Source organism: Staurois parvus, unplaced genomic scaffold (assembly GCF_062004578.1).
Source record: "Staurois parvus isolate SC_StPar_1 unplaced genomic scaffold, SC_StPar_1.0 ptg000099l, whole genome shotgun sequence".
NCBI classification, from domain to species: domain Eukaryota; kingdom Metazoa; phylum Chordata; class Amphibia; order Anura; family Ranidae; genus Staurois; species Staurois parvus.
The window spans coordinates 6,166,916-6,189,120 of record NW_028317895.1 but is presented as its reverse complement, the minus strand read 5'-3'; the positions used below and the strand labels follow the sequence as shown (position 1 = coordinate 6,189,120).

The window sequence follows — 22,205 nt, the reverse complement described above, 5'->3', positions numbered from 1 at the left end:
GGGGAAACTGACTTGGTGTCAATGATATCCCCAGTGACATACATACAGTGATCAGTGCTAATAAAAATCACTGACACTATACTAATGGCACTGGGCAGGAACAGGTTAACATGAGGGGCTATCAAAGGGTTAACTGTGCTGAGTGTGTTTTACTAGGGGGCGATGTGTTTGTGCTTCACAGCAACCACACTGCTTTGCATGGCTGTGCACAGCCATCCAAAAGCAGTGTGTACGAGCTGACAGGGAGAACTGTTTTGTTTACAAACAGTTCTCCCCATCAGAGATGCTTGGCAATCACCAGCCGGGACCCAGTGAATGACAGCACGGCCGCAAATGGCGGCACAGGTAGGGCATGTGCCCCCTATCCAGAAATGCGAAATCACGTATATATACACACGTGATTTTGTGCACCCGTGCTGCCCTGTAGCAGTATATCTGCTATAAGTTGGTCAGGAAGTGGTTAATGCTGCTTTTGGAAAATGCTAGCTGCCTGGTAAGCATGCGGATCCACTTACTTCAGTAATTTCTGAGTCACCAACCTAGAACAAGCATGCAAACAGCGAAGAGAGGAAAATCAGAACTCCTTACATGAAAACTTGCACTGCATAACTGACTCAGTAAGTACTAAACCCAGTAAAAGCATGACTGCCAGGAAAATAGCATTGCCAAAAGAAAAGATCGGCAGCGGCAGCCTCCATGCTTTTCTCGCAACAGGTTCCCTTTTACTGGTCAAAGCTTCTACCAGAGGTGGTTATAGCTTCAAAATGAATCCAAGAGATGAGAAAAGGGTTCGGGGCATTACTTCATAGCTAATCAATGGTTATACAAACATTTGGATCCGGAACATTAATCTGATTGTATCAGAGCAGATTTTTTTACTTCTCTGTGGATTGAAAATCATATTTGTCTGCTGATCCTGCTTTTGCCTTCCACAGCTTTGTGGAAGATGAACTTGTATGACATTTGTCTTTTTCAGTCTAATTATGTGATTACGTCCTTTGTATTGCAACACATGCCTATTGGCTAATGCTTGTATCATCCTATGCATCACCTGTGGATTCTTGTTGTAACAGCATACTAAATATTTTCACCTTTTGATTAAAACCAATCCTGACTCTTTCCACCTCCTGGGTATTCTGCGGTTTTCATTCATTTATTCTATTTTGCTTTTAGGTAGGATTAAACACCAATAAAAATAAACAATATTCTGTGTGGATATCCATACAAATTAACCACGTGCCATCCTAAAGACTTACCCCCCTTCCTGACCAGGATATTTTTTGCGCTACGGTGCTGCATTACTTTAACTGACAATTGTGCGGTCATGCAACGCTGCATCCAAATGAAATTTATGTCCTTTTTTCCCCACAAATAGAGCTATCTTACGGTGTTAGTTGATTGCCTGTGCGGTTTTTATTTTTTGCGCTATAAACAGAAAAAGACTGACAATTTTGAAAAAAAAAAATTTGTTTTTACTATTAAAAACGTCCAATAAAAAATCTGGCAAATTTAGGCCAAAATGTATTCTGCTACATGTCTTTGCTAAAATAATTTTTAAAAAATCCCAACACGTGTAAATTAATTGGTTTAGGTGAAGGTTATAGCATTCTCAAGTGGCGATATATAGACTGGAATTTTTTTTTTTTTTTTTTACTAGTACTGGCAGCAGTGACTTATAGCAAGGACTGCAGCGGGCATTCTAACACTGGGGTGAACGGACATCCCCAGTGACACCTAATAAAAAGCACTGACACTACTAATGGCACTGGGCAGGAAGGGGTTAACATCTGGGGCAATCAAAGGGTTAACTGTTTCACATTATCTGCTATGTAGAGCCATACAAAGTAGTATGCAGGTGCTGACAGGGGAGAGAACTGTACTGTTTACATGCAGTTCTCTCCCCCGTAGGCAACACTCAGCAATCACCGGATGCCAGCGAGTAATCAGTAAAACGCGACAAAAATGGATGAAAATATACATGCATTTTACCGCAACGGTCAAGCAGTGTGAATTGGCCATTAAACTTGTAGGGTGGGTGAGGTATAACAGGCTGCTGATCCATGTTGCATGTAGTTGCTGTGATGCATTTACAGAGTAAAAAAGATAGTAAGGAGGCAATATATCACAGCAGCAAGGGTTGCCACTAGCAGGGGTTCCCCAAGACCTGAAAAGTATAAGGCTCCATACACAATAGCATATTTTTTAAACTCAAAAAACGCTGGGAAAAATGCTGGATAAACAAAAAAAAGAAACACTGGTAATAGCGTTTTTTTTAGTAGCGTTCAGAAATGTCTAGGAGTGTTAGCATTTTTCCACTGAAGCTCAAAAAAATGCGAATAGCCTAAAATAGTGTGCATGTAAACATCGGATAACACCATTTAACTTCTAGGAGCAGAAAAAAAAAATAATATGCTGAGGCTCCATCCACACTAGCAGGTTTTTTTAAGCTAAAAAAGAAAACTGGAAAAAATGCTGGATAGAAAACGCTAGTAATAGCATTTTAGGAGCGTTAGCATTTTTACAGTACATGTAGACAAAAAATAAAAAGAAGGAAGGACAAAACAAGCTGTTAGTAGCATTTGGCATTTTTTTATACTAGAAAAACGTTCTAATAATTATTTTCTTCTGCTCCTAGCAGCTGAATCTCAAAAAATGCCAATAGCCTAAAGTCGTGTACATGGACACATAGGATAACACTATTTAGCTTCTAGGAACAGGGAAAAAAAATGTTAACTTCTAGGAGCTTAAAAAAGCGCTAGTGTGCATGGAGCCTAAAAATAAAAAATAAAAAACGCTGTTAAGAGTGTTTTAGAAGCATTCAGGAACGTTAGCTGTTTAGTAGAGTTTATACAGTGGAGACGAAAAAAATAATAATTTCGGTGCGGATCCAACTTCGGAGCCGCACCGATTTCTAAAGTAGTACATGCACTACTTTTGGTGCGATTTGCATAGACATCTGTATCAGATGTCTTGCAAATCGCACCTCAAATGGACAAGTCACCCGACTTTGAAATCGTGTGATTTCACTGTAAGTCGCACAATTTCAAAATTGGCTTTGATGTAACTGGGGTGTTAGAGAGCTCCTCTGGAGTAGAAAGGCTGATCTAATCAGATCTACTGTAATGATATATTTGTATTGATCTGGTATGTATGCAACAAGTTGACGTTTCTTTCTGGCTGTGTTTATACGAAACACTGGATAAAAAAAAAAAAAAAAAAAAAAAAAAAAATGCAGTTGAGGAGTGTTAGTGTTTTATTGACATTTTTACAGTACATGTAGAGGTCAAAGAAAAAAAAAAGCTGTTGGGGGCGTTTTAGTAGCGTTTAGTTCCGAAAATCTGTACAAAAGTCTTGGAGAGTTCCTCTGGGGTAGAAAGGCTGATCTAATCAGATCTACTGCAATGATATATTTGTATTGATCTGGTATGTATGCAACAAGTTGACATTCCTTTCTGGCTGTGTTGATATAAAGAAAAAAGGTAAATCCATGCATTATACATTAGGACATCACATGGGAAAGCCATAAGGCAAAACAAAGAAAAACTTTGACACAAACAAATGAACTTTCAGAGTCAACAAACAGAAAGACCTGGGATCATGAGATCTGGTTTCCCCCAGGCTGTCTGTCACCCCCTGCTCATGCCTGGGCTTCATAGGAACAAAGCAGTTTGCTTGTGAGCGACTCCTTTTCTGTTCTCTACATACAGTCCACATGGGATGGGTCCATTGTACACTTCACATTCCTTCAACAGGTTCAGCAGGTGAGGAGTAGGAGAACTCATTAACTTTTTCCATGTCACATCTCCAGTCCCAAGATCTACAGATCATGGGCAGTTGTCCTATCCCTCTATTAACAGTCACAAGTGTCATTAATGGACACCCATGCCTACAAAGGCTGAAGGTGTAATCACAGATAACAGAAAGGATCACAGCATGGCTCACAATAGACAGCTGACTTGTTTCCTACCTTTGGTCTGTTCAGCCACCTTCTAACCACAGAGGGTAACATCATGTAGCAGCAGCTCCTCCTGCTCCGTGCTGAGTGTCTGTGGGAGAGAAGTCCCAGCGTCAGTACTTGTCTACACTCCCACACCTCTCTCCTCCCTCACCTGTTCAAACAATGACTGCCGAGTGACGTCAGGGCAGACCTAGGAGCGCTGCTGTCACTACACTGGGCGGTCTGCAGGGAGCGCTGCTGTCACTACACTTGGCGGCCAGTAGGCAGCGCTGCTGTCACTACACTGGGCGGCCAGTAGGCAGCGCTGCTGTCACTACACTGGTCTGCTAGGAGCTGCAGCCAGATGATCGCTAGTGCATCGTGTGGTCTCTGGAGCTCCTCTCATGTGGTTTCAGTACAATACGATGTGCATCAGGAAGACTTTAATCATATGATTTTGCTGCATGTTAAAATCAATAAAGAGAAAGCTGATATAATGCAGTGTGAAGATGATCATAGGCTAATGATGTGACATGTAGGATTGGGCAGTGAAGGATCATCGCTAGATCTTGTCATTGTACAACATGCTGGCTATTTTCTTTTTTTAAAAAACAACCACGATAGTCACCTTGGTGCCTTGTGTTGCTTTATATGAAATAAAAAAAAGGCTTCATTCAATTCATTCAGCTCTGTGTACAGGGCCACCTTGTGGTTCTTTGCAAAATAACTTTTTCTCTAAATCATTTACAAGTGATACAAAAAAGAAAATATAATTCAAATACCGTAAATTTCCTTCCCTGACGAGCTCCATGTCAGCACAGCCTGATCAGGGTGTAACTTAATACATTTTTGCCCCACCTCAGCCTAGGCGGTCCCTTTTTCTTCCTCCTGCAATCAGGACAGGTGGTGTCTCCCCTCCTAGCTGATCTAATGGCTGTCTGTCTGACTGTCCAGAATCTCTCTCAATGTTAGACGCGGTCCCTGTACTTCTCTGCTAACAGCAGTTTGACCAGGGAGCCCCACTGCTTGCTCTTGGGGCTGCATCAAACTGTGGTAAAGTACTGCCAGCTTATGGGGTGCGGTCAGGGTTCCTCAGCGGCTGATGGCAGGGGTAAACTCCTTCCATGGTGGCTGCAGGTGCAGTGAAATGGAAGAGTTGTGGTCACTGCTAAGGGGAGCGGCGCAGATATCCTCTCTTCTTAGCAGCGCCACTTGGGCAGTGTGCGCAGGCCAGTGTTTTGGGCCCACCTCAGCCTCGGTGTTCTGCAACTCGTACTACTAAACTCGGTGGGATTTGTGCCGCCACGGAGCTCATCAGGAAAGAAAAATTACGGTAAGTATTTGAATTATTTTCTGTTTTCCTGACGGCTCCATGTCAGCACAGCTGGGATTTAACTAGGGACACACAGGAGGGTAATGTCAAACCAATTTCATTTTAACTGGAAGCAGAGGCCAAGACACCCCTGCCAAAATCAGCAGTAGTTAAAGACACAGGTTCTATACAATAAAGAGTCATGAAGGTATAAATTGAAGACCATGTAGTCGCTTTGCAGATTGTTTCCAGGGAAACACGACCCACTGCTGTCCAAGAGGTTGAAACCCATCTAGTGGAATGCACTGTGACCCCCTCAGGCACAGGAAATCCTCTCGTTCTGTAAGCTAAAGAGATAACCTTGACCAGCCATGTAGCGGTTATTAGAAGCTTTTGAGCCTTTACGTGCACCATAAGGGATGATGAAAAAATGATCTGACTTTCTGAGCTTGATGGTAGCGTCCACATAGTCTGTCAATGAATGCCCAACATCCAGTGGGCTTGGGTCCTGGGAATTTTCTGAATGGAGCATCGAGAGCATAATATCTTGTGCTATGTGAAACCTGGAGGCAACTTTGGGTACAAATCCCAGCATTGGTCTAAGCATGACCCTATCCAGAAAAAAAGAAAGAAAGAGTTCTTCAAACCCTAAGGCTGCCAGTTCTGAAACTCTTCTGGCTGATGTTACAGGTATGAGAAACGCTGTTTTCAGAGTAAGATGCCATAGTGAAACAAGATGACTGAAGGTGTCTGATGAGAGGAAGTCCAACACCAGAGGCAAGTCCCATTTCAGAAAAATCAGAGGCTTGGGTGGTCTTTGGCAGATAGCTGCCTTAAAGAACTGAACCGCTAAAGAATCCAATGCCCATAGGGTACCTTTAAAAGCCAAGAGGGCAAAAATGTGAGCCTTCAGAGTACTCACAGACAGACCCATATTTAATATTACCTGGAGGAATTCCAATAAGTGGCACACTCTCAGAGTATCTGGTGCAAAGCCATGTCTGTTTGCAAATTTGCTCCATATCCTGCTATAAGCTGGGTTGGTGCTGTTCTATCTGGCTCTCATGAAGGTATCTGTGCCCTTAGCTGAGCATCCTAGATTAATTAGCCTTTGCTGTTCAAGACCCAGACCATCAGCCTGAGTTTCTCCGGAGCTGGGTGCCTAATGGGCCCCTGCATGAGCAGATCCAGTGTCACTTGCAGAGGGTATGGTTCTCTGATGTTCAATGAATGGAGCAGCAGGTACCAGGGTCTTTTTGGCCAATCTGGTATTACTGACAGTACCGTCAACCTCTCCTGCTGTATTCTGCGCAACAAGCTGAGGATCACTGGAATTGGAGGGGAGGCATATGCAGTCTTGAAATTCCATGCCACTGTCAACGCATCCACCCCCATAGCTTGTGGGTGACTAATCCTGGAAAAAATACATGGTAGTTTGGTATTTTCCAGAGAAGCAAACAGGTCTATCTCTGGAAGAAAGGCCCATGCTACTAGGTTCTGAAAAACTTGAGGCGATAGGGCCCACTTGTCCAAACTCTTTCTGCATAGATAATCTGCCTGGGTATTCAAGTGACTAGGCACATACATTGCTGTTAGCAGTTGTAAGCTGGCTTGGGCCCATTCTATATTTGGAGTAACCTTCCTCAGGAGGGGAATGCTGCAGGTGCCCCCCTGTGTGCGTATATGTAGGCTACTGTCATTGTATTGTCCAACTTCATCAGAACGGGTGCACCCTGAATGAGCCTTCTGAAAGCCAGGAGTGCTTGGAATGCTGCCCTCAATTCTAGAATGTTGGAAACCATATTGACAGCATTGAATGACCTTGGCCCTGGGCCCAGTGATCTCCGCATAGGGCTTCCCAGCCCACTTTGCTGGCATCCGATTGGACCACCTGCCACTCTATCAAAAGTAACGAGTGGCATTGTAGGATATTCTGCCTTCTCGACCACCATTCCAGGCTCATTCACACCTGGGAAGTGATTTGTATCTTCTGCCCAAGATCCTCCAATCTCCATTGCTCTAAGAGCCCTACCTGAAGAGGACGTGAATTCCATTGCACCCATTTGACCATCTGAATGGCTGAGGTCATAATTCCTATCAGCCACATACATTCTATTGCTGTGGATATTGGGCTGTCGATATTGTGTTCAGGATGCATGACATCTTGTTTTCCGGTAACATCGCTGATGCTGCCCGAGTGTTCACTTCTTTTTCTAGGTACACCAGGTTTTGGGTTGGTACAAGGTGACTCTTCTCCCGGTTGATTAACCATCCAACGTTCTCCAGTGTCTCCATGGTTATCTTCCGGTGTGACAGAAGCATCTCTCTGTATTGATTCAGGAGCAGGATGTTGTCCAAATAGTGATATATTCACACTTTCTGTGACCTCAGGTATGCCACTAGGGCCAGAAGAATCTTTGTGAATACTTTGGGTGATGAAGTCAGCCCAAAGGGTAGGCATACAAACTGGTAGTGAAGCTGGCTCATTCACTGCAAACCGTAGACATTTCTGGCAGACTGGGGCTTCTTGCACATGGAAATATGTGCCCTTAAGGTCCACTGATAGAAGCCAATCCCCTGGCTGAATAATTTTCAGAATAGTCTGGAAAGATTCCATTTTGAATTGACCTTTCATGATATACATGTTGAGCCTCCTGAGGTCTATCACCGATCTCCATGCTCCCTACTTTTTCTGCACTAGAAAGAGAGGCGAGTAGATTCCAGAAAAAATGCTCCTGCTGTGGTACTGCAACTATCACCTCCTGATTCAGGAGGGTTTCTATGTATTCCCATAAAACATCCTGCTTTTCTCTTGTCATAGGTAATTTTGCGGGGATGCCTCCGGAACTTCCAGTCATAGCTGAACCAGATGGTGGAAATTACCCAAGGCTCCTTTACCCTTTGTGCCCACACCTGACGGAACTTGAATAATCTGGCTCCCACGCAACAAGTGTGAGTTGGCAGATAGTTAAAAAAACTTTTGGTTCTCCTGTACCAGAGAAGAAGTTGGTCTCTTCAACATGTGGTTTGCAGCAGTGTTAGACCACTGACAATGGAATTCTCTCCCTGGCCTGTAAGACTTAGCCTCTCTACCTCTTGTCCTTGGAAAATGTTTGCATGCTGCACCTTTTCTACAAAGCAGCCTCCAATCCTTTGGAATAAACCCCGATTCCCCCCCTGGCTTCTGCGATAATAATGTCTAATTTATTTCTAAACAGGGACTGCCCTTCAAATCGTATCTTACACATCCTTGTTTGGAGGCTGGGTCCGCCACCCACTGAATCATAGGGCTCTTCTGGCTGTTATTGCATTAAGCATGATCCTGGCCAACATCTTAATTAGGTCAATAAATGCCTCCACCATAAAAGAAGCTGATAGCTTCAAATTGGCAAAGGAGGCTAAGACCTACTTCCCACTGCCACTTCTGACTTCTGAATCCAGGACTACAAGGCCTTACAAATAGCCACCAAAGCCGTAGAAGGTCTACATTCCCCACCAGCAAGTGTGTAGATGTTTTTAAGATCCACATCCACTCTTCTATCCAACATATCCCTGAATGTCACTGCATCATCTAGCAGAAGTGTTACGTGTCTGCATCCACCACCGGAGGCTCCTCCAAACTCTTAATATTTTCAGACTCGAAAGGATATAGCTTTGCGAACCGTGTCTTGAAGGTGATTCTCTTATCTGCTTGGTTCCACTCATCAGTAGTTCTGTCCTGAATTTCTTCCATGAATGGGAAATTCACTCCTTCCTTTTTCATGAAAAACTTCCTCTGCTTCTTCTGCAGTTCTTTCCCTGCATCTTCCCAAAGCAGATCCTACTTAATCTTTCATGAAAGGTTGGACCAAGGCAAAATCCAAACAGTCATAACGGCCCTTATTCTCATCTGGGGAAACAGCATCTGAGGCTGAAGGTTCCTGGGCCTCTGGATTTACCTGAGTAGCTGGCGGCACCTGCGGAGACAAGGAGCTCGAGGTGGACGGAACTGGAAAGGCTAAAGCCTTTGACTGCAATGCAAATGCCTTTAGCATCTCCTCAAATGCCTGCTTCATTAGAGATACCATCTCCACCTTATCGAGTTCTTGGTGTTTAGTTGCCTCTTTGAAGCAAGTCTCACAAGCTGTGTTGCCTGGCATGGCTCTTCTAGGGCATGCCCAGCCTCCTCCTGGTCTGGGTTGGTCATGATGCAAATCTCTGCCGTTTTGTGATGGGGAGAACTGACCCCTAGAGGCTGAACGGGAACGCGAGGCTTCTGTCCTCCGGGAATGTCGGTCCTCCCTTACAGATGATAGTCTCCTACTCTTTTCTGAACTTCTTCCTTCTGATTGTCGGGAAGGATCATGACCAAGGCCTGAGAAGCTGGGGCAGCACAGACAAAAAAAGAAAAAATTAGTCATTGACTCGAAAAAAGACAAGAAGAATATGCGCATCTGACGACGTCTCCTCTACCTTCTTTGAGAACGCTGGTCTTTAGAGGGGGTAGGCATGTTGTAAAAAAGAAAAACTAAGAGCATGAAGAAGAGCAATGCAGCAGGTCAAGTCACAGGAGCACAGCCTTGAAATTGCAAAGCATACCTGAAGGAGAGAGAGGGAATAGCAGGCACAAGCAGCTGCACACAGTCACATAGGAGCCAGGTGCTTTAGTCAGAAGCATCTTTAAATTTTGGCTCCCTTAAGCTTGGCCCCGCCTCCCCTCTCCTGATAGGCTGATTAGTCTCGCGCATGCTCAGAGTGGGCCACAGCGACCGAGTGGCACTGGGAAGAAGCGGGGAGATCAGTGCCGCTCCCCTTAGCAGTGGCCACAGCTCCTCCATTCCACCGAGCCATCATCCCCAGCAGCTGTCATGGAAGGAGTTTACCCCTGCCAGCAGCCACCAAGGAACCCTGACCACCGGTGTAGCATCCCATAAGCTGGCAGTACTTTACTACAGCCTGATGCTGCCTCGAGGACCAGCAGTGGGGCTCCCCGGTCAAACGGCTGTTAGCAGAGGAGTACAGGGACCGCATCCAAAATTGAGAGAGATTCTGAACGGACAGCCAGCCATTAGACCAGCTAGGAGAGGAGACGCCACCTGTCCTGATTGCAGGAGGAAGAAAAGGAAATGCCTAGGCTGAGGTGGGCCAAAAATGTATTGAGTTATGTCCTCATCAGGCAGGGGGTGGGTGGGGCTTCACCCAGCTGTACTGATATGGAGCTGTCAGGAAAGGAAAATAAAGTGATACTAAACACACACTGTTTAAAGGAGTACAGCTAAAGCTCTTTTGGCTGTACCTCTCCTGTGGATAACAGGACAGCAGTTCGTTCTGCACTCATGTGACCCAATTTCAGCTGACAGCAGGCAGTGGAAAGATCCCATCTTTAAAGTTGGGACAGGGGCGGACTGACCATTTGGAAACTCTGGCACTGCCCGAGGGCCCGGGGTTAGTAGGGGGCCCCATGAGATGCCCCTGGTACCTTTTTCATAGGCTTTTTTGAGTTTGGGCAAGGACACAGGGGCCCCATGATCCCCTATTGCCCGGGGGCCCCATGACTTGTCAGTCTGCCCCTGAGTCGGGATGCACCCAGAGTCTGGAGTGCCACCTGGCTCAGCCTCACAGCTATCTGCTGAGAGCCTGAGCCAGCTGCTCCCTCCTCCACAGGCCAGGGCTCCAGTGAGCAGTATACAGAGGTGACTGACAGTGCTGCTCTCTGCTCAGAGCAGTTGTGAGAACTCAGAAATCAGCAGTCATGTGACTGGGAGAAGGGAGTTCTTATCTGTCGGGCTCAATCACACCATGATGCAGAGACATCAGTTTTTCTGCATGCGTTCTGCAAGGGCACAATGAAATCAATTGTTCTCTATGTGCCCTGTTGACACCACAACACTAGTAACAGGTGCAGATTTTTTCTGTGCAGGAATCTGCAACATGTATAAAACTCATTGAAGCGTGCATGAAAACTGATGTAAACTGACATCTCTGCACGTGAAATCTGTGCAGTTTTCCCATCAGTTTTCATGCATGTATGGTGTGAATAAGCACTTAGAGTCGGCGGGGGACAGATACAGCATCAGAACGATGCTGCATCCACCTAGGTAAGTGTAATTTGGGGGGAAAAAAAACCCACTTTCCTCTTTTAATTTACATTATCCTTTCTTCTTTCTGTATGTGGATGATGGCACTGTAATTATATTAATAAAAAAAATCTAAGTACCTTATACAGCTGTCACATGCAGGGCCAGAGGGGCAGCTATACCCTGGGCACTGCGGAATCATGTGATGTGGGGGGTCCAGAGAGGAGATATAGGGGAGGGGAATTGTGTTGGGAAGGGGAAATTGGGGGGCAGCAGGACGTAGGAATTGTTTTAGGAGGGGAAATTTAGGAGGCTGTTCTAGATGTGGTGATTTGGGGAGAATTCTGTTAGCAGGGAGGATGGGGAAATGGGATTTGTGCTATGAGGGGGGATTTGTGCTAGAAGAGGTGATATGGTAGAGGGGTGAGGGGAAACTTTTTTTTTGGGGGGGGGGGGGGCAGGGGGATTTGTGCTAGGAAGGGAAATTTGGTGGTGGTGGTGGTGGGTTGTGCTAGGATGGGGAATAGGGGGATTTGCTGTGAGGGGGATTTGGGGTGGGAGAGCATTTGTATTTGCAGGGGAAATGTGAGGGGTAGATGATTTGTTCTGGGTGGAGTGATTTTTTTGGGCACATTTGTGTTGGGGGGGGGGGGGATTTGGGGAGAGAGAGAGGAATTCAGATGAAACTCTATCCCCCAAAAAATTATGTTTTGCCCTTAGTTATACTTCAAAGTAGCCATAGTAAAATAACCCCAGCCTGTTAAGTAGATTATATATATACCAAACTTTCTGGCCTCAGGTATGCTGATCCCTGGCCACTGTAGGTATTTGACACTTCTGGGTGTGTGAATACCTGCTCCTCCTGCCTCATGCTTTGGTTCCTCCTGCTGACTCATATGTCACATACCTGCAGCAGCCAGGGATCAGCAACAAAGCAGAGTTTCAACACAAAAACCATCAGCAAGGTAAATATATATCATATTTTTTTTTTACAGGCTGGGGTTATTTTACTTTTGATCCTGTAGTGACAAGATCACTTTAATGTATAACGCCAATATAAAAAAGGTAAACAACCAGAATCCATTAATAAGAAAAAAAAGCAGTTTTTGTCTTAGTACTTATCAGTGCTGTCCCCTGCACAAGGTCAGCTCTTCCAGATCACTCTTCTATTCTGGGTTTACAGGTTTAAAAAACATGTCTCATTTAACGTTTGTTTAGTCGCTGCTGGGTACAAAGTGCCCTCAAAAATTGAGGGAATCCCTAGTTGGCTCTAGAACTAGTGTCCTCTCTGTTCCTGTTCTGGTGACAACCCAAAATTTGGTATTTTCTTTCACGTTTACACTAAACAGAACAAACAGAGGGAATATGTTTAATGGGGTACAGAAAGCAAGAAAAACCTGACAAGTGTTCTAATCCCTCTCTACTCTATGCAAAAGTAAAAAAAAGGTCTTGCCTTTGGATATAGGAAAACAGAAAATTCCCATGTATCTCTAAAGGACAAAGGGAAAATGGGATTTTCTTGTGTTAAAACACAAATCCAAAAACAAAATACATAAAAGAATTATTGTTATTTTTTCACTAAAATCAGCAAGACATAAAACTTATATCATCAGCTAATATCTTGTATAAGGATGGATGAGTCAACGCACTTTCCTTAAAAAGAGCTTTGACTCTTTGAAATGTCATACCCCACAACTGGATACAGAAGATCAAAATCCCAGAGGGATTTAACCAATGAGGAATATGTGTATTTGCAACAACCACAATATTAGTAATCTATATAACAGTATGGTCCATCAGTGCCCATATGGGACCCCAGATAATGATTCATAACTGCAGATATGATATCCAACAGACATATAAAAACAAGGTACGCCAGACTGAGGAACCACCCCACTTGCAACAAACCAGTGCATATAATAAACAATGCCAGAAATCAAAGGATGAACCACAGGTTAGCATAAGGATTGTCAACATTAGACATCAAAACTCTGGGAATTGAGAGATGTCCACAATGGTGGCAACACGTGTGGTGACAATCCAAAATTTGGGATTTTCTGTCACTTTTATTCTCAGAGATAATGGTAAACACGACAAATCGAGAGAATGAAAATCCTTAATGAGGCACAGAAAGCAAAAAAAAAAAAAAATTAAAGGTAAGTAATCCTATAATAATCACTACACGTATTAGGATTAAATTGCTCATCAGACTTCTTTAGTGACAGTGTAAAGAACATGTGTGTCTATTGATGACAATTGTTAGTGTTTGTAAACATCAGACATAAAATAGCATCAAAGCATAGTCCTCTACAGTGTGTACTTGTCTCAATCCAAAGTACTAAGTGTCATTTCTGTCTGCTGCCTCATTCCTTTGCTGTAAGCATGCATCACTTCTGATGAGTTTTCCTGATATCAGGAGAAAAATGGTGACAGGGGAGGGACCTCCAGCAGATTGATAGTCTCAGCTCTGTTCCTGTGTGAAGGGAGGTGTGTCCTTTCCCTCTAATCAGCTCTCAGAGCTCTCTTCACTGACTGGCAGCTTGCCACCCACTGCTTCTCAGAGCTGAGAGATCCTGTGTAAATTCTGCACTTTGAGGCTCCATGCACACTAGTGTTTTCATAAGCTAAAAAAACACTAGATAAAACCATTGGATGAAAAATGCTCATAATAGCATTTTTGTGCTGGCTTGTAGTAGCATTTAGAAGTGTTTAGGAGCATAGCATTTTATTAGCATTTTTACAGTACATGAAGGAAACAAAATGCTCGAAAAAATCGGGTGCCACTTGGCATGTGATTTGCATGCCAGGCGACTTGTAAATCATATGCCAAGTTGCACCCTATTGTCCACTATTAGAGCAGTCATATCGGTGCGGTTCTGACTTGGTCAGACCCGCACCGATTTATAAAGTAGTGCATGCGTAATTTGCATAGACATCTGTGTCTGATGTCTTGCAAATCGCAACTGAAATCGGCAGGTCACCTGATTTTGAAATCACGCAACTTCACTGTAAGTCGCATGATTTCAAAATCGGCTTTGATGTGAGCAGGGGCTTAGGGGCATTTTAGTAGCATTTAGGAGTGTTTAGGAACATTCAGCGTTTTCCTCTGCTGAGAAAACACTCCGAAAAAACTATACAAATTTTTTATTTTTTTTTGTCCTGCTCCTACAAGCTGAAGCTTGAAAAAAACTTCTAGCATAAAATAGTGTGCATGGACACATAGGAAAACACTTAGATTCTAGTAGCATAAAAAAATTGCTCGTAATAGCTTCTAAGACCTTGAAAAAAAAAATGTGTTTGAATGGATGTACAGTAGGGGAAAGCTGCCATAGATAAACAGGTACAACTTATGTAGTAGGATTTGTTTAATTTCTGTGTGTCACCTGAGGTCAGTCACTTCACTGGGTATACATGAAGGTTTACAACTACTTTAAAAAGAAGATTGATATGAGCTGAAATTAGTGGCTATAAAAAGATTCTATGGTATTGATTTACTAAAATTGGAGTATGGAAAACCTGGTGCAGCTCTGCTTACAGACCAATCAGCTTCCAGGTTTTATTCGCAACGCAGATGTTAGACATTGATGGGCTACCATGCACAGCTGCAACGGATTTTGCACTCTCCAGCTTAGTAAATCAACCCCTTTGTATTTAATAACAGGTGTAAATTCAAATGATCCAACACAATCTGTGAACAGATTTTCATTTGTGCTTTCCTGCGTATGTTGTAATAAAGTGATATTGTGTTATATACAGTACACAGTATTTCACCAAAGAATAAACTCAACAAGAAAAAGATGTATTAGTTAAAGTGGAAATGGAAGTTTTGGGCTGTATCCATTGTCTAGCAATAAATGTGCTGTATTGTTCTATCTCAAGTAGATGCAAAGCTACATAAGAGTTTTATGCAATAGATAATAGAGGCTCCTAATTATAGCAATGCTCAGAACCTGCATTATGAATCATATTCCTACAGTTTCCAAACACTTTAGGAAATGCCATAGGGGTGAAATGTCTTTGTTCCATCATAGTGGCATTGAAAGAGTTGCTACTGTGTGCAGAGAAGGCTCTTGGAGCTAAAGCTGTGGTTGATTTCCAGATTGCAAACCAGAACCCCACATGGACATAATTTATGTTGAGATTTCGATCAGCACCTAACATAAATCCATAGGCTTATATAATCTTTTTTTCCCCACTCTTTCTTTCTTTCTCATGAGTGTTTGGTTGATTTTTTTGATTCAACCAAATTGATTCTATGAACCTTTTTTAGGTGAAATCATGTTTCCTTAGGGTGATAACATTGATACTTTGTTATTTGCTAAGGCCACTTAATGCATTTTAGGAATTACATTTTTAGCAAGGATACACATATTTTTATGTGTAACATTTTATTTGTTTCTTCTGTTGTTTATGAAAGTACTCTAAAGATTAAATTATGCTCCCATCCCTTTGGTTGAAAGGAATAGGAGTATCAAACCAGATTCGTGTGTGTTAGATAGTTGTTATTTATGTATTTATTTTGGGTACTTACATAGCGCTTTCAATTTACGCAGCACTTTACATACAGGTGAAACTCGAAAAATTAGAATATTGTGCAAAAGTTCATTTATTTCAGTAATGCAACTTAAAAGGTGAAACTAATATGTGAGATAGACTCATTACATGCAAAGCATGATAGTTCAAGCCATGATTTGTCATAATTGTGATGATTATTGCTTACAGCTCATGCAAACCCCAAATTCACAATCTCAGAAAATTAGAATATTACATGCAATCGATAAAACTAGGATTGTACATAGAACAATATTGGACCTCTGAAAAGTATAAGCATGCATATGTACTCAGTACTTGGCTTGGGCCCCTTTTGCAGCAATTACTGCCTCAATGCGGCGTAGCATGGAAGCTATCAGCCTGTGGCACTGCTGTGGTGTTCTGGAAGACCAGGATGCTTCAATAGCGGCCTTCAGCTCTTCTGCATTGTTCGGTCTCATGTCTCTCATCTTTCTCTTGGCAATGCCCCATATATTTTCTATGGGGTTCAGGTCAGGTGAGTTTGCTGGCCAATCAAGCACAGTAATCCCATGGTCATTGAACCAGGTTTTGGTGCTTTTGGCAGTGTGGGCAGGTGCCAAGTCCTGCTGGAAAATGAAGTCAGCATCCCCATAAAGCTAGTCTGTGGAAGGAAGCATGAAGTGCTCCTAAATCTCCTGGTAGACGACTGCATTGACCCTGGACTTAATGAAGCACAGTGGACCAACACCAGCAGATGACATGGTTCCCCAAATCAACAGATTGTGGAAACTTCACACTGGACTTCAAGCATCTTGCAGTGTGTGCCTCTCCATTCTTCCTCCATACTCTGGGTCCTTGGTTTCCAAATGAGATGCAAAAGTTGCTCTCATCAGAAAAGAGGACATTGGACCACTGAGCAACAGACCAGGTCTGTTTTTCTTTAGCCCAGGTAAGACGCTTCTGACGTTGTTTGTTGTTCAGGAGCGGCTTGACAAGAGGAATACGACATTTGAAACCAATGTCCAGGATCCGCCTGTGTGTGGTGGCTCTTGATGCACTGACTCCAGCCTCAGTCCACTCCTTGTGAAAGTCCCCAACACTTTTGAATGGCCTTTTCCTGACAATCCTCTTCAGGCTGCGGTCATCCATGCTGCTTGTGCACCTTTTTCTTCCACACTTTTGCCTTCCACATAGCTTTCTATTAATGTGCTTTGATACAGAACTTTGGGAACATCCAACTTCTTTTGCAATTACCTTTTGAGGCTTTCCCTCCTTATGGAGGGTGTCAATGATGGTTTTCTGTAAAACTGTCAGGTCAGCAGTCTTTCCCATGATTGTGATTCCTACTGAACCAGACTGAGAGACCATTTAAAGGCTCAGGAACCCTTTGCAGGTGTTATGGCCTAATTAGCTGATTACAGTGGGACACTTTGAGCCTAGAATATTGCACCTTTTCACAATATACTAATTTTCTGAGATTGTGGATTTGGGGTTTTCATGAGCTGTAAGCCATAGTCATCACAATTATGACAAATCACGGCTTAAACCATCTTGCTTTGCATGTAATGAGTCTATCTCATATATTAGTTTCACCTTTTAAGTTGCATTACTGAAATAAATGAACTTTTGCACGATATTCTAATTTTTCAAGTTTCACCTGTATACAGTCAGGTCCATAAATATTGGGACATCGACACAATTCTAACATTTTTGGCTCTATACACCACCACAATGGATTTGAAATGAAACGAACAAGATGTGCTTTAACTACAGATTGTCAGCTTTAATTTGAGGGTATTTGCATCCAAATCAGGTGAACGGTGTAGAAATTACAACAGTTTGCATATGTGCCTCCCACTTGTTAAGGGACCAAAAGTAATGGGACAGAATAATAATCATAAATCAAACTTTCACTTTTTAATACTTGGTTGCAAATCCTTTGCAGTCAATTACAGCCTGAAGTCTGGAACGCATAGACATCACCAGACGCTGGGTTTCATCCCTGGTGATGCTCTGCCAGGCCTCTACTGCAACCGTCTTCAGTTCTTGCTTGTTCTTGGGGCATTTTCCCTTCAGTTTTGTCTTCAGCAAGTGAAATGCATGCTCAATCAGATTCACCACCAGTCAGACACTCTGCCACCACGTTGGGCCATCCTAGTGGTTTGGTAGGCCTTTGTAAGCACCTCATTTTGTGAGTATGTTTGCCGTTCTTATATTTTTAATAAACCTTGGATAATGTGCTAGGTTTTTGCGCCATCTGTGTGCTTCTTTTTCCCATTTTTGGTTTGATCTCCCAGTCAGAGGAGGGCTGAATCACCAAGGCTTTACTCCAAGGCTACTAACACGTCTGAATCCATGGTTTCTTCCTGATAGTGACCCCTTTGAGGCCCTGGAGAGGTAGTTCTTTTTGCCACCAAGAAGTGCCTACTCTTGCCTTTGTCACTTTAACACATTACTTGTGTTTTTACACCTGAGGAATTCCTCTCCTAGAGAACTGTTCCCTTCCCCAGCCCAGGAAATAAACTCCTAAAGCTTGATACTCCTAAAGCTTGATACAAGTGCAAAAGTGCTTGTATCAACATCTGTAAAACCCTTGAAAAAAATGCCTAAAATCACCAGGTATATGCTCAGCTTACACTCTGCTCAGGTGCGAATGCAGGCTAATACATTTTTGGATGTTATTTTGAAGATCCATGGTGTTCGGGCAATATATGCTTTGACTTTTACTGATGAGATCCACAGTTGAGGAATACAGGGGTCAAATCACTAAAGGATATTTGTGTTTTTTCTTTATTTTTTTGAATATCACATAAAATAAAAAAGTAAATTCATCAAATAAAAATATTAAATATGAGGTAAATACTGCACATTTGATAAAATGTAAGCTAAATACCGCAAAAGATACGTCACTAAAATCAATTCACAATAAACCCCCCCACACACACATTGTTATTTATCACCTGGTGTAGGCAACCATTATTTTATGAATGTACAAAATAACAATGAGGTGAACTCTGCACCAGAAAGTGAAAAGTATACAATGTATCATGTGGAAAAGTTCTCCTCTGAGCTCAGGAATGAAAATAAATTGTAACATTTCACCAGAGGGAAATAAATTGTAACATTCCACCAGAGAGTGATCGTTTGTGAATGAAAGCACACTAGAATTACTTTTTTTTATTGATCTTTGGTTGTTTCTATTCTTAATTATCTTTATATTTATGTACTAATTGTATTAATAACAGGGGTGCATAGTTATACATCGGCCGCCTACATGTATCGGCCGAAAATATGCTTATTGGCATTTTGCCGATAGAAAAAAAAGGTGCTGATAATGGCCACTGAAAATAGAAAAGTTAATGCTACCGGGTTAGCCCTGCCTCTCCTCCAAACTTAGCATTCGGGCCCGCCTTCATTGCGCATGTTGGCAGCCAACAGCCCGCTGATTGGACATTCTAGGCAGCCCAAATCATGCGATCTTGGCTGTCCCACCATCTGATTGGCCAGGGCTGTTCGTGCTGGCTAATGATTGGCCCCTGGCCACTGTCAGTCAGGGCTGTCTAGTCCTTTTCATTATTTTCAGTCAAGATCAGGCTGGAGATGCTGTGTAGCCTCCACAGTATCATAGTGCTCACTGGAGGCGGTGAGCTGAGGAGGCTGCACTGTGCTGGGAAGAGTGCGCCGCTCACTGTCCCTGCGGGACACTGACTGAGGGAGGGGAAGCGGAGCTGGACCCCCTTCCAGGGTATGTGTGCTGTGCTATCCTCGGGCTCCATCCACACGGTGTCCCAAGACCTGTAATCCCCATCCTGACACCCAGACTAAGGTCCAGAGAACTCACCTCCACCCCTGTCCATTTTGGTTTTTGGTCAAATGCATCCTGAATTTTCTGTTTTGGCAAAGGAATTATCATTTTGGTGCACCACTAAATATTAATACATTGTTGCTGTATCTACATTTGTATAAGTGGCACCTTAAGGCCCCTTTCACACGCAAACCTTTGGGCCCGTTTTTCAGGCAGACTCAATTTGACAATCCATTGCTCTCTATGGAGCAGCACATATAAACGGACATGTGTCTGTTTGCACCTGCCTGCATCTGATCTGCTAAAAACAGACCGATGAGGATCTATTCCACATTCGTCTAGCGGATTGGATGATAGATGGAAAAGAACAGGCAGTCCATTTACATCCGACCATCAAAATAGGACAGTGGCCTGTGTCTGCTCTGCATAAGCGGTGCAGACACAGACCTGTCATCCGTCTGCTCAGTGGGGATCAGCAGACAGATCCTTCAATGAGAAGGTGGATCCATTGGTGGAAAGGGACCTAAAGTGACAGCGCACCTGTTTAGTGAGAAAAATAAAGCATGCAGACATGGATGGATAAGTTTGCTTTGAATAATGAAAATTAATTAAACAGTGTTTTCAGTTTGTGGTGCTCAGATACAGTTAAACTTCACGTGGAACTTTAGTCAGAAAATTAAATCTTGCTAGATCACTTCAGGCTGACCCCTTTTGCAGAAATAGCTATGGAAAAAATTAAAAATAAGTGCCTATACAGTTTAAAACCAGTAAAACACTGTCTCACCCTGCTCTGCACTTGCTCAGTTGCTCTTCATTTTAGACATTTTTAGGCACTGTGCTGAATTTGTCTGCTAACAGTCTAAAGATTAAAGCGGAAGTAAACCTACCAATTTGACAGTTGCAAAAAAACAGTTAGGGCCAATTCACACTGACTTGCGCTAAAATGTATAGCAAATGGATGTACATTTCCATCCATTTTAGTCACATGCTGACCTTCATTGCCATAAATTTTTGATGTCCATTGACATGCATTTTAGCACGCGTTAAAGCGTACTGCATTTTCAATGGATATCCTGTGTGTTGTGTTGACATCCTCTTATATTCGTTGCATTGCGATAACAGTGTTATGGTGTAAATAGGACACATTGGAAATTATTGTTTTTCAGATGTCCTTCCGTTGATCTTTTTGCAACTGCTCTAAAATGCAGATCAGTGGACTGGTGTAAATTGGCCCCTACATTCCTGGCATTCCAGGAATACCAACTGCCACATTTGTTTGTGTTCTTAACCAAACTGTCAAACCATCAACAGACTGGTGTTCATATGTGCAGCATCATGGCAGTTGCAGATCAAACAGATGGAAGTTTACTTGGCTGAAAAGATAGGAGGGTTTATTTCAGTTTAACTGCTGCTCAGGGTTCTGGGCTTCAACAAAATGGCAGCATCCAGCAAGAAGAAAGAGGAACAATGCTGGGGGTAATTTATAGCACACACTAATATTGGTTGCATAATTATTAATGTGGTATATATGTTCCTTGGTAAAGAAATTATTTTTTTTATCAAGTTGTTATGAGTAAAGTTCTGCTTTCACTTTAAAGTGGAACTAAACCTATCAGTTTAACGGTTTAAAAAAAAACAGCATTCCCAGCATTGCTAACTGCCCATTTGCTTTTGTTCATAAACTGTCACACCATCAAATGGCTGGTGCAGGGGCGGACTGACAACTCATGGGGCCCCCGGGTAATAGGGGATCATGGGGTCCGTGTCCTTGCCCACATTCAAATCACACCCAAAAAAGCCTATAAAAGCTGCCAGGGGCATTTCATGGGGCCCTCTACTGACCCCCGGTCCTCGGGCAGTGCCCGAGTACTCAAATGGTCAGTCCGCCCCTGGGCTGGTGTCATAACTGATCACATGTGCAGCACCATGGCAGTTACAGATCAAACAGAGGCTAAGATGGTAGCTTCCTTGGCTGAAAAGGACATGAAGGTATAGTTCCGTTTAAAATTGGATCTTCATGCATGAAGGTAAAAATCCTTCTGGCTGCAGCACCCCCTCAGTCCCCCTATTACTTACCTGAGCCCCATCTTGCTTCAGCAATGTGCACGACAGTCATGACTCTACCAGCTCTTTCTCACCTCACTGGCTTACACAGCAGCAGAAGCCATTGGCTCCTGTGGCTGTTAATAACAGCCAGTGAGCCAATCAGGAGAGGGTCGAGCCGAGCCATGATCTGTGTGTGAATGGACAATGTCCATTCACAGGAGTGTGACTTGGGAGTGAACCTGCTTGAGTGCCCCAATAGGAAGAGGCTTGCTATTTGGGGCATTCAGCTGGTTGGAGGAACCAGGAGAACTGGTGGGGGGCCAAAAAAAGGAGAGGATCAGAGCTGCCCTGTGCAAAACCATTGCACAGAGTAGGTAAGTATGACATGTATGTTATTTATTTTTTTTTAATCCAACCTTTAGAATCACTTTAAGTCACTGGTTAATGCCCCAGGAGTGGAATCCCCTGTGCTCAGAGGCATTGTCAAATTTATTAAGAAATCCACTCTTTCACTTAAAGAAGGTTCTGATCCTACAA

General features: G+C 43.1%; 1 protein-coding gene across 1 annotated transcript in view; it reads right to left on the bottom strand.

Moving 5' to 3' along the window:
• The window catches only part of LOC149467843 (lateral signaling target protein 2 homolog), a 67,326-nt gene extending 63,260 nt beyond the window's left edge, over positions 1–4,066 (bottom strand). Inside the window, exon 1 of the mRNA XM_089671146.1 lies at positions 3,968–4,066. Coding sequence (XP_089527272.1) covers positions 3,968–4,012 — 45 coding nt within the window. The 5' untranslated portion in view covers positions 4,013–4,066. The remainder of the gene's footprint in view (positions 1–3,967) is intronic.
• Positions 4,067–22,205: the final 18,139 nt, after the last annotated feature.